This window comes from Euphorbia lathyris, chromosome 8, assembly GCF_963576675.1.
Source record: "Euphorbia lathyris chromosome 8, ddEupLath1.1, whole genome shotgun sequence".
NCBI lineage: Eukaryota > Viridiplantae > Streptophyta > Magnoliopsida > Malpighiales > Euphorbiaceae > Euphorbia > Euphorbia lathyris.
The window spans coordinates 72,344,147-72,358,308 of record NC_088917.1 but is presented as its reverse complement, the minus strand read 5'-3'; the positions used below and the strand labels follow the sequence as shown (position 1 = coordinate 72,358,308).

Genomic DNA, 14,162 nt, shown 5'->3' with positions numbered 1-14,162 from the left:
TTATGAGTCACGAACCGTCCTACACAACTCCAACGGAGATCATAATCAGGTAACCAAACCTCCTCTAGGATCAGTACCGGCGCGACATCCTCATCAACCAGTGATAACTGAAGACAATTGTTTGTGCAGGTCCTCCATGGATTAAACGGATAAAAAATCGAGAAACAGGTGAAAAATGGTCAAAAATACTTAGAGGGGCAATCAAGCAACCAAAATAGTACGACAGTGAGAAATACCGGCCGTTGTGATAGTATGACTAAACAGTAGTGGGAAAGAAGAAATCGGAAAAAAAAAAACGTAAACTCCAAGGTAGGGGCATGCACAACGAAACCCTAGTATGGGGTAGGGAAATTTACACAGAAATTCAAGTTGGAAAAATTATCTACAACAATATCACAAAATAATTTGAATTTTATCAAATTAAGTAAACCAATATTTCTAGGAGTAACAATCCCTAAAAGTTAGGAATTTTGGAATTCCCATGTGATATTTTTGAAATAGTTTTCATATTTTTTGATATATTATAAATTAAATTATCACTAATGATTAAATTATAAATATTATTACTACTCATGTCAATTTTTGTATATGGATTGATAACGTAGTAGTTAAAAGGGTCGAATACATGAATATCATAATTAAGTATAAAATTACAACTAAATCATATCACCAAATTTAATTCTTAATATGTTATTATTCTTTATATATTATGATTTTACACCATAATTTAAAAATTATAGACTCCAATTCATAAATCATAAACCCTAAAAAATATATTATAGACTTCTAATTTATAAATTCTAATCTGTAAAATATATTAAAAGTGCTAATTTTATTAGTCTGACATAATCTAAAATTATTGGCTTGATATAATTGTAAATAGTTTTTAAAGTGAATTACTATACCTAGCCACATATTCCTACCTCTAGCCTCGGGAATAGGTCGAACTACCCTTTGCCCAAAATTTGAAAAAACACAAAACCTCTCAAAAACCCTATACACTCTTCCATCAAATCCGGACTAGTTTTTGAACCAAAACATGGATCGTCACAGAGACCGTAAAGGGAAAGCTAAAATGGTAAGATTTACGGTTTTTTTTTTATTTAAGCTTCGAATTGATATCTGTGGACGATTTTGAAAATACGCCAGAATCGCAGTCGGACGTATGAACATCACGCCCGACCGGTGGTTCCGGCGTATGAACATCACGCCCGACCAGTGGTGCGGGCGTGATAGCCAAACGCCCAAACCATAGGTCGGGCGTGATGTTCATACGCCCGACCTATGGATCGGGCGTGATGTTCATACGTCCGATGGGTTTTTAATTTTTTTTTAAAATTATAATTACATTTAAATTAAATTGTTAAATGTTTAGTATAATTTGATTATAATTTATATGTTAAATTTTTAGATTAATTTAGTGTAATTTTTGTAGACGGAGTGGCCTACTATCGGGGGGAAATCCATCCCGTCATCTGCTCGTTGTCTATATATGGACGACGAGGAGGATACACCATGACATACGAGACTTCGTGGTATTGATATATCTGGTCGTAGGCGGAGAGGGCTGCGACGGAGCAGGTGCGGAGGGGTCCGATTGTGGATCAGCCCGATATTCGTGGATCAGAGGGGGCGACGGATTATGTTGACCGAGAACCTGATAGCGATTCTGTGGAGGACTACTTGGAGGTGGTAGCCCAGATACTGCGACAGTCTGCAGCTGGTGGTGATGGCAAGGGTGAGGATGTTGATGAGCAGCCGACCTAGCGCAGAGGTGGTCGCTTTGCGAGTACAAGTATTTTTAATTTGAGGCCTAGTATAATATTTTAGTATAATTTTATATTTTAGGGACCAGCAAACGTTCCAAAGCTAGACCGGTGGATGGTGGCCTCATTGATGGTTCCGTATTCTTAGTTTTCTAGGACATGTTGTCTCACAGATGCTCGCAGGAGAGCTTCGGTCGTTTCTGACATGCTACAACAGAGCATCAACATGTCAGAATTTGGGGGTGTGGCTTTCTGGTGCGTCACCTGAGGTAAGAATAATTTAGTTTGTCAACATTTATTTTAATTTGTATTTTTAACTATAAACCTAAAAAACATTCAGTAATTGTATATGTGTCATTTTACACCTGAAGGATATGATCGAAAAGACTAGGTTATCTCACCTTCCATCCATCATGTTTAGGAACCTCGACACGCCGCTGTTAACTACGTCCGTGAAGCGGTGGCAGCCCGATACGAACTCCTTCCACATGCTGTTCGGGGAGATGACTATTTTACTGCACGATGTATGACAGATTCTACGTATCCCGATCGACAATGCGATGGTGTCCGAGTCTCTCAGTACTGAGCGGTTGCATGCCATGTGCATGATGATGTTCGGGGTGAATCTGGATGACCTGCTGTCGCCGAACTAACATTACTGGAGTGGTGGAGGTGTATTTGTCGATGCTGTACACAGACTTACCAGCGATGGTAGGGATGACGCGATTCGGGCCACAGTATGGATGTGGCTTATGCTCGGATCCACTTTGTTTGTTGACAAGAGTGGCGATAGGATTAGACCGACCCATCTTGCTGAGGTTCACGACGACGTCAGAGGGGCGGTTGTACTTTCATGGGGGTCTGCTGCACTTGCCACGTTATATCGGCAGCTAGGGATAGCGAGGAGAGGAGACTGTTATGGTATATGCGGATGTTTGACCCTACTACAGGCGTGGATCTACGAGTATTTTCCGGTGTTCCGACCGCATAGACTGCCTCACAGGATCCCAGTTGATTGTGGCGTATCACCCAACGAGCGGCTACCCACCGATCTGACGATGACGCTCCACTCATTAGGAGGGAGATGGATGAGTTTATGGACGCGTGGCTTCGGACGAACTAAATTATTTTATTAGAACTTATTACATTTTAATACTTTTGATATTATATGTACTCTTTTATGTTTATTAATTTATTTTAATATTTATGTTGTTATATTTTATTTGTTAAAGGGTAATCCGAGTTAAAATGCCGTAATTTTTATTTCTAAAAGGTTAATTCGAGTTAATCACAATCATCAACAACCAACTTTTTCGAGGAGGTATTCACGCGGGCGTGAGGGTATCACGCCTCACCGTAGGTGCGGACGTGATAGCCTCACGCCTCAGCCTGTGGTGGGGCGTGATTACCTCACGCCCGCGTGCCGGGAGAGAAAATTTTCCCCTATTTCCTACCTTAAAGCCTCAAATGGCATTTTCATCCTTTCACGGGGCTAGAGGTGGGAAATTGAGGCTATGTTTAACAACACCTTTTTAAAAGATGAATTTCTAGCGTAAATTTCCCTAGTTAAAATACTCCCACAAAAGGTTGGCGATCTAAATTTATTTTGAATGGGCATTCCCTTTTCTGGGCCTTCAAATGAAGCCCAACAAGAATTGGGCTAAAAAAGAAAAAGTCCCAAAAATAGAAGAAACTTCAAATTAGGGTTTAAAACATTCTTCTTTTCTCTATATAAACACTAAAACCCTTTTCTCCTTCCTTCATCACTATCAGCGCCTCTCGTCTCTCCCTTTCTCTTTCAAGTATCCGATTCTTCAGGTGAAGAACTATAAGCATGAATATTCATTCTGTTTTCTTTATTCAGATCTTTTTGTTTTTCTTCGGTTTATAAATAAAAGGCAATTCGTCACTGTATCGCAAAATTAATTGCGAATCAGTCCTTTTAGTTGCCAAAATTAAATTTCTATGAAATGGGAGTACTATATGCTTGCAATTTGCCCCTTGTTATCTCTGTGGCCTTTTGAATTCAGATACTCCTACACTTTCTTATTATTCCGATCTAATTTTCTTATTTTTGTTTGGAAATTAGTGATTATTGAGTTATTTTCTAGAGATTAAGATGATGGCGGAGAAATAAATAATAAATAGTGTAAATGCAGATCCATAAAAAAATTAATCTAGAAATTAAATCCATTATAAATTGATTTTGTTTTACCGATAATAATTTTTATATGGTTATTGTTGCCTAATTATTTATTAGTGTTTTTCTAAATAGATTGATATGTAAAATATTAATCTTAAAGTTTATATAGTAATTATAATTTCCTTCATCATGTATTTTTTTCTCTAAAGGATTAAGTCATTTAATTTAGATTTTGAATTTGAGTTTCAGGAGAGATCTACCTGAATGTCTCACGAATCTCAAATCGGATAAGGTTGGTTTGAGTCCTTAAAGGATTAAGTTGTTTAAGTTAGATTTTGAAATTGAGTTCTAGGAAAGATCTATCTGAATGCGATTCATGAATCTCGAATCGAAAAATATCCTTTGGATTAGGTCGACCTAAACCTAAATGTTCTTCACAAATCTCTGAAAAATTGGATATTTATAATTTACAAGAGTTTTCCAATGAAAATATGTTCATTTTCATATTAATAGGTTATTTTGTTGGTTTATGGATAATTTATAATTAGATCCTCGCAACTTTCTTTTTGTTCATTGAAATGGTATACATTTTTTATTTCATTAGTTAGAAAAGTTAATATAATTGCGTAGGTATTAGCAATAAATAATGTAAATAAATGTTGTTAGACAAAAAAAAACTAGCATTTCTGATTTTTCTACATCAAAAATTTCCAAAAATTAAAAGGAATAAAAAACAAAAGAATCTTCTATATATAATTAAATTATCATTCCCTTTATGTTGTTAATCCATTGATTTACTTTTAACTTAACTTAAAAAAATGCTATTAACATAAATGTCAAGACAAATACAATAATATTTGACTTCTCCATACTATACATTCTAAGCCCTCCACTTTCATCAGCAGCTGAAAAATATTTAAAAATGAACATAAAGTTAGGTTTCAAATAAATATTTAAAAATTATATAATAAATATATATATAAAAGCATAATTAATTAAATTAAAAATAAAAAAACTCACCTGTAGTAGCTGCTGATGGAGCAGGTGAGTTTGCAGTTACTGGGCTTGCTAGTGCTGGGCTTTCTAGCGCTGGGCTATCTAGTGCTGGGCCTGTTGATTTGGGCTCTGTTAGAGGATCTAGCTCCATTGCTGGTCCAGGTGCTGGTGATGGTGAATTATCTGTTCACAAAAAATAAAAAAATCAATTTTAATTATCTTTTGATATGTTTAATAAAGATAAATAAAAAATTATTTCAAAACATGTCAAGTTCAATTTTGCATTTTTTTTTATAATTATTAATATTAAAAATTATTTTATATCACAAATAACATATATATTTTTGAATAATTTATACTTTGTGGATATAATCACTAGGTGGATTTAAGGTGTGTTATGATAATTGTGCTAGTTGTATCGTGTTAGCCGAGTTGTTTTTGTAAATCATATCGTGTAAGAATGTATCATTCGTGAGAAAAGAGGCATCCGAGACAAAAAGGCACGAAACAAACAAAGCTGAATATTAAAATTGAGAGATAAAATGAAATTAATAGGATTTTTATTTTCAAAATTAAAAAACTTTTAACCCATAATTTGTTTTTAAATTCCATTCATTTTGATAGAATTTGATTTGATTACAATTAATTCCATAGGATGGAATGTAAAGATTTCAATAAGAAATCAAACAAAGAAATTTTAAAATTTATAAATGGATTTTATGTAATTTGAGGATTTATCGAAATAAATACTCATAAACATTTAAAAAGACAATTTAGAAGAAAAACATATAAAAAGAAATTATCCTTCAAATGTTATGATTCCTTGAAAATTTAATGATTCAAAATAATTTTTTTCTTAATGATCTAGTATAGTTACGATAAATTAATCTCGAATCACTGTAGAATTTTAGTAAAAAAATATAAATGAATCCGATTAAATTAATTGATTTCATATCATTTAAATTAGAGATTTCGAGTTTGAAACCTAACGCATGTACTAAATGATAATAGATAAAATTTCTACTCCGTTTTTGGACTAGATTAGTTTTGGATTCAGATATCGCCACATTAGTATAAATGATTACATTCCCGGAGCAGTATCATCCGGGAGCATACTCGAACCGATTAATCTGATCTAATAACTACGAAAACATTTAAAAAAACGCACCGTCGCAAACGGAGATATCGGGATCAGAACCGCAAGTCTTGGCCACATTAAAAGCATCATCCAAAGTAACATTGATAGTTTTCAAAAGCTCTGCACTCTTAACTACGCCACAGAGGCAATCAATATCGTCTTCCACCACGGCTTTCAACGGCTCACAGCATGATTCCGGCACATCCGTATTAGTCTTGGAAGATTTAAAATACTGCTGGCACGGCAGCAATTGCTTCACACATTTTGCCTTTCCGCTCGCCGCCGTTTGGATTAGGTTTTGGAGACCTCCAGATCCGCCATCGCCGCTTTTCTTCGCGGCATCCGTAACAGCGCCGAGACTTTGGGAGATCAAACCGCCGTACTGCTGTGTTAATGCATCAACATCTTGGGAAGATGAAAGAGGTAATGATATAGATGATATTGAGAATAAAACTAGTGTGATGGAAATTATAAAATTGAAGTTCATGATTTGGTTTTTTTTTTTATATGTTTTGATGATGATTTGATGATATGATTTATGAATATGATGAAGATGTGGATGATAAGAGAAGAAAAGAAAATAGATTTTATTGGGTTTTTCTTTTCTTCTCTGATAATTTTTTGTGTTTGGGAAGAAAGGGGGTTTTGTAGTTTAGGGTTTTCTAATTATAGATTGAATGTTTTACTATTTCTTCTCCAATTCATGGTTTTCTGAAATTTTATGGTTTCTTTTATGATATTTTAAGAAATTTTCTGTTAATGTAATTATAGTTATATTAATTATTCAAAATAAGACTTTTATTTAAAGAAAATAGTAAAAAAATGTTTTATAATTGATTTTTTAATATATAAATATAGGTAAATTCTATGGTTAATAAATACTTCATTCAGAAAATGGTTAAATATAGGTAATTTTAATCATTCAGAAAAAGATTAAAAATAATGGCACAACAAACATTATGTGAAGCTGATAATCAAGGGTCAAGAGATAAGTTTATAAAAGATAGAAGAATATATTGCTGTATAATTTAGCAATTTAAAAAGCAAAAAATTTGAATTAAAAAATAGCATTTTAAACAAAACATTAAATACTAACATATGGATACGGTTTTGATCACATAGATTATAATCACTGTGAATCTTAATGACCATGTAGAATTTAGTCATTTACTATTAGATTCAAAACATCCTAAAGTTTAGATTTTTTTTAAGCCAAAAAAGAATATATTAAATTGAATTAGTAAATAAAGCATTACAAATAAAGGAAGGTGGACTATTTGTCCACTCTATGGCATCAGACAAAGAAAGCGCTACTCTAGCAAGCTCATGAGCAACGACATTCGTTGAACGCCCAACAAAGCTAACTCTAACTTTAGAGAAAGCATTCAAAAACCATTTGCAATCGTTGATAATAGTACCATAAGCAGATCTGAAACTTGGTTCATAAATATGTGTTACCACATTAGATGCATCTGACTCCCCTACAACCCCATCCAATCCCTTTCCTTTAATCCAACTTAAAGCCTCTCGAATTCCCACAGCTTCGCCCTCTCGTGGTTGAAATAAACCAGGAAACTTCCGTGCAAAAGCACCACGGAATAAACCATCGCTATCTCTCAACACAACCCCAATTCCTAGAAAACTCGAACCAGGCACTACAGACGCGAACCTTAAGCTGCCCTGAAGTTGGTCTAGACCAGCGCCGGACAATATCATCTTCTCTCTCAAAAACATTACTTTTACAGACATTACTCGGCCGAGCTTGCGCATCTCACCAATCCTGCAAACACACCACAGCTCGACTTAAAACATCCCTTGCACAGACACTGACAACATGCCAAACTCTTTGATTTTTGCCCCACCATAGACTCCAAATGACCATAGCCCATAAGCAACATCGTTCATAGCTAACCTGAGCGAATGATCAAATTTATTTGGTCATTAAAGTCCATGTGAACGTTATTGATGAATAAATTAAAAAGTTATGGTCATGTATTTTTAGAATTAAGAGTAAAAATCACTTTTAAGCAGGGGCGGAGCCAGGGGGTAGGGGAGGGTCTCCCGACCCTCCGGCCCGCCGGAAAACACCACCAGGGGTGTTTTCCGCCCCTGGTTCCCCTGTTTCTCCGGCCATGGCAGAGGTTGAAGAAGAGGGGCGAGCCCCTCTTCTTCAACATAATTTTTTTTTTAATTTATTAAAGTCCAAAACGACATCGTTTTGGACTTTAATGAAACGACATTATTTTGGACTTTAATGAATTAAAAAAAAAGCCCACCTACCCACCCGTCGACCCATCCCTTTAAATTAAAGGATCGAACCAGCAACAACCCCCTCCCCTTTTCATTTCTTTCTTTTATCTCTTCTTCCCTTTTCCTTTCTTTCTTTTCTCTTCTTCTCCACTTTTCATTTCTTTCTTTTCTCTTTGTCTTCAATTTAGTCTTTGATGTGGATTTTATGTTTAATTAAGTGAATTTTGTGTTGATGATTTTGTGATTTTGTGATTTTGTGTTGATGATTTAGTTTATAAAAAGCTTCAATTTAAATCCCTCATTTTATGTTGATTTTATGATTCTTTTTTGTTGATTTTGTGTTGATGATTTAGTTTACAAAGATCTCACTCAATTTAACTTTCAACTTTCTCCAAGTAAGTTTTTTATTTTTCATTCTTTATTTTATTTCTAGGTTTAGGTATATGATTTCTAAATTAGGGGTTATTAATATGTTGTTTACTTGGTAATTGCAATTAATTTAGGAATTTCTAATTTATGGTTGAATTTAGAGAATCTAATTTAGGGATTTCTAATTTAGGGTTGAATTATTTCTAATTTAGGGTATAATTTAGATATTTCTATTTACTTTAATTTAAATTATGATATTTAGGTATTTTGATTAAATTGAATTGATAATATGTTAAATTTTAAGGGTTTTCATTAAATTGAATTGATAATGTGATAAGGTTTTAAGGATCTTGATTAAATTGAATTGGTGAATTAAATTGGATTGAATTGTATTTAATTGGTGATATTTAGGGATTTTGATTAAATAAAATTGACGAATTGAGTTGAATTAGTGATATTTAGGGATTTTGATTGAATTGGATTGTTGATGTTTAGGTATTTTTTAGATTTTAGTTCAATCAATTACTAGTGAATTATTGCAAATCAAATTCTTGAATCATCGTATGAATTTTTTTTACGTACAATAGAGCCCTCCGAAGTTTCAATCTTGGCTCCGCCCCTGCTTTTAAGGTCGATAATATGAATCAATTTAACCTAAATTGAATTTTTTTCCAACTCAAATTGAATTTCAGATATCAATTCAATCGTTAATAAATTATGGTAATATAACAATCTCTCCATTAACATTACCTCATATACGCGAATTACCATCCGTCCACCCCGATTGTGTGGGGGTGTGAGCAAATTACATTTTTTAAATATTAATTATTTTATTTTATCTAACATGTATTTTTAGCCTAATACTCTCCTAGTCTCCTTAACTTATCCAAATTAGTCATTTTACCCCTTAAACTTATCGAATATTCTATTTACTCCTTTAGCTCCATAAAAGTGGTATTTCTCACCCCCTCAACTTGTCCATTTACCCCACAACTCATAAAATATCCTATTTACCCTCTTAACTCCACAAAAATGGTATTTCTCTTCCCTTACAATCCGTTATCGAGACCTAAATTGATACATATAAACGTTAAACCTATATTGGTGCTATTTTGTACGTGGAACCTAAATTGATACTTTTCCCAAAACAACAGACATATTTTGATACCTTATCCCTTCATATAATGTCTTTAACTTGTTTATATTAATGTTTTTTTTTTTATCTTTTATTCATTCATTCTCTTTTCAATTTTTTTGGCTAGTTAAATTTTGATTATCAAATTATTGTAATACAATATTATTGTAATAAACACATGAAGGATCAATATAATTATCAAATTAAAACAAAATAAAAAAGTTGATATTAAAAAAATATATTTTCAAACTCTTTTGAATAAGTCCTATTAATTTTGCACTATAAAAATGTGAAAAATACCACTTTTATAGAGTTAAGGGAGTAAATAAGATCATAAGGGATGAGAAATACCACTTTTATGGAGTTAAGAGGGTAAATAAGACATTCGATGAGTTGGGGAGGGGTAAATGACCAATTTGGATAAGTTAAGAGGGTGAGAAATACCATTTTTTATGGAGTTAAGGGGGTAAATAAAACATTCGATGAGTTGGAGGGGTAAAATAACCACTTTGAACAAGTTAAGGAGGCTGGAGGAGCATTAGGCTTATATTTTTTTAAAGAGTTTTGAAGTGGTTCGTGATCTCAGCTTCTCCCATGATTTTTCTCTGTGAATTTTCTTCTCAGATTTAAATAAAACAATTGTATCCAACGTCTGAAAACAAGTAGAACCTGTTTTTTTATTACTACTTTTCTCCTTTTCCAAAAAACCAATTAGTTTTTAAGACTGTTCAATTTGAGTAATTTTGTACTGTGCAAATCAGAATTGTATTTATAGTTATTCGATTGAGCTATTTTATCCTAGAGGTAAACAACTACTAGTTTACTTGCATGTATTTGAGGCAGTGCCGTGAACGTCTTAAAGAGAGTGACTTCATTCTATACCTTTTGTGTTCGGCTTGTTGTTCTTCTTCTAACTGTTCCACAACAATTTGAAGACGAGTCTTGCTTCACCGAACATATCATTAGGAAATTAACAAACTGTTGAGAGGGCTCACTTCCGACGATGGAAATATAAAATGTTTTTCTACCTCACCATAAAACAGGTTGCGTCCATTCTAAGTTCTTATATACTTTTATTAGCTTTAAGTCATGAGGTTTGCACCTAATACTAGATTAAGACAACATGCTTTGAAGTTAGACATTTGATGATGAAGAATCTTGTTAGGATAGCCCGATCTGTAAATTTTACCTACCTAACATATGCTTTTCCTCTAGAAAACCCCTTTGAGACTTATTAACCATTTTTTAACCTTAACTTGGAAACCCTTAGGGTACGTTTGGTAAGACGTAATGGACTTCGTAATGGAATGCCCATTACATCAAAAGTCCATTACTATGTTTGGATGCACTCTATAATTTTATTGGAATGTAATGGGAATTCCATGACTTTAATTTTCTTCAATAAGTTTTGTAATGAGGATTACCAAAGAAATCAATAGGAATTCCCATTACATTCCAATATGTATTCCTAGTTCCTTCAATCTAACATTTTCATTTCCTCCATTTTTTACATCACATTATTATTAATTTTTGATTATTACTATTGTTATATATATTTATAAGAGTAAATAGAAATTTATGATTATACATAGCAAAACAAACATGATAATTAGGGGTGTGCATCGGTTCGGTTTAAACCGCATACCGAACTGAGTGAATTCAGTTTTTCGGTTCGGTTTTTTTAACAATTCGGTTCGGCATCGATTTTAATTTTAAGTTTATTTCGGTATTCGATTCGGTTCGTTTAGGTTTGACAGAAAATGTAAAAAAACTGAACCGCACCGAATTACACATATTTTACATTTTTATATATATCTATACACATATATTTGATTATACAAGTTTCATTTTTTTTATTATTGTTGAGATAATAACCCAATATAGATATATTTTGGAAATATTTCAATTTTTGTTGTTGTTGAGGTAAATTTAATGAGAAAATATAGTGATTTTTATTTGTTATTTGTTATTTTTAACTTAATTCGGTTTGTTCGGTTTAAACCGAACCGAACCGCATATTTTGATTCGGTTTTAATTCGGTTTTACCTATTACTCGGTTCGGTATTGGTATGAATTATTTTGATCATTTTGGTATTCAGTTTTTTCGGTTCGGTTCGGTTCGGTTTTGCACCGATGCACACCCCTAATGATAATGTAATGGTAATTACATTACATCAATTGTAAAATTTTACTAACCAAACATGGTAATGTAATGGTTATTCCATTCCATTACATTACAACCTTGATTACATTACAATCTTGATTACATTACATTACAGCGTACCAAACGCACCCTAAGGGCATATCTCCCTTCTCTTAGGACCTATAATGCTTGGATAAACTTAGTTAGTACGATTGTTACCTTTTGAATGTTCATGTGCACATTATATCAATACATATTTTGATCTCAATATTGGTTAAATCTTTCGTTTCTTGCTTTCCCTTATCTAATTGTGTCTAAATCATCTTTCCTTTAATCTAAACTCATATTTGAGACATCATCGGGGTTAGTATCTTTGGAAATTGTAAGATTGACAACCCTATAAGTACTTACGGATCCTTAGTTTATGAGTTATTAGGTTCAACCATTCCCTAACGGGGTGAAAAGAGGTTGATTTGCGCTGGAAGGGTGTTGACGGGATTAAAATTAGATAAGTATAATTACTTGCATAAAACTAAGTTAGAAGTTTAGAATGCATCTTAGTGAATCAATCTTACCATAATCCATTTCGTTTGTACTTGTTGGAAAAAAGTATGCTACAAATCTGTCTCGCAATAATATAGGAGTAAGAGTAGTGTTAACTTAGATTTACAATTAGCTTTTTGCTAGCCTAGACACTAAGGAAGCTTATTAGAACAATACTTACTTAATTTTGTACACCATCTGGAATCAGAGGAATGAATGTGTTTGGAACTCCAAACTGCAGGCTCCTGAGGTGAGCTGGATGAAAGTGCAAAAATTCTACACTGACTGGCTGGACTGTTAGGGATTTTTAAGTGCAGCGGCTGTTAATTGCATTAACCTGCCTGTTCGTTGGCGCCCCCCGGAGATCAATTCCCTGAAATGCAATACTGACGGGGCGGTTTTTGGCTCACTGAATTCATGTGGGCTGGGATGTGTCACGAGAGATAGTCGGGGTGTTGTTGTGGCGTGTTGTAGTTCAACCATTGCGGGATAATTGAACCAAGGATGGTAGAGATTCTGGCACTTCGAAAGGGCCTTCGATGGGCGGCTGTTGAGGGTTGGAGTCGAGTAGAGTTTGAGTTGGACACCAAAGGGGTCGTTAACAGTATTCTTTCTGCTGAGGAGGATATTTCCGAATTTGGATGCATCGTTCAGGATTGTAGAGATGTTCTATCAACACACATGGGTTTACCGTTAGTTTTATCCCTCGTTTAGCGAACGAAGCTGCTCACGCTATGGCTAGGCATGCTGGTTCCATTGCTAACGATTTTTGTTCGTTTACTGCACCGAGTTGGATCGGTAGCGCTATTGTAAAAGATTCTCTGCTACTGAGTTAATAAAAGTTTCTGTTCTGTTTCACAAAAAAAAAAAAAACAATAACTCTTGTGGATTTGACACACAGTCTTCACCGGATTATTACTTGATAAGATGAGATATACTTGCTTCTAATCGTGATTGTAGACTTTTCACCACAAAAAAAACTCTATCACCGACGGATCAGCCGACGGAAAATGTTGTGTCGGAATATTTGTGTCAGAAAACACCTACACATCCACCGATCCATTGATTAAATTTGTCGGTGATATGTGATTAATTATTTCTACCTCGTGTCACCAACTCAAGTGGTCGGTGATGATATATGTCGGTAACATTTCGAACACATGAATTTAGTCACCAACAAAAAAAAAAAAACTCGGTAAAGAATATTATTGAGGCTTAAACCACATGGAGCCCTTTAGAGTTGTCTATTTTGGTCACTTTGCCCCCAAACTTAAGGAACAATCTATTAGCCACCACAACTCCCTGAAAGTAATATAATGTACCCATTGTTTTTCTTGAATTGGAGAAGATATTGACATGTGATGACCACTCGCCTTAGGTTGACTTTCCATATACACGGTGGTTTTTTATTTTATAAAAATTTGCAACATGACATTTTGGGATGATATTTCAAAGTGTATGAGTTTAGAGAGACTATTACAAGATATACTCTAAGAAGGGGTATTTTTTTTTATTGGAAAAGCCACATTGCATAAGGAAAGTCAACCGAAAACCTATTAGTCAAAATCTTCTCCAATTGAGGAAAACTAAGAGACGCATTACGTCACGTTCGGGGGCAAAGTGACCAAAATGGACACATTCTACCTATTATTAACTTTAGAGTACATCATATAGTTTAT

The 14,162-nt window shown here is 33.9% G+C and overlaps 1 protein-coding gene across 1 annotated transcript; it reads right to left on the bottom strand.

Annotated features, from left to right (window-relative positions):
• Window positions 1-3,918: 3,918 nt before the first annotated feature.
• Window positions 3,919-6,773, bottom strand: LOC136202113 (non-specific lipid transfer protein GPI-anchored 3-like). The gene is made up of 3 exons (XM_065992591.1): window positions 6,074-6,773; window positions 4,930-5,088; window positions 3,919-4,814 (listed from the first exon to the last, which is right to left on the bottom strand). The coding sequence occupies exons 1-3, from the start codon at window positions 6,528-6,530 to the stop codon at window positions 4,720-4,722; spliced, it is 711 nt and encodes a 236-aa protein (XP_065848663.1). The 5' UTR covers window positions 6,531-6,773; the 3' UTR covers window positions 3,919-4,719.
• Window positions 6,774-14,162: the final 7,389 nt, after the last annotated feature.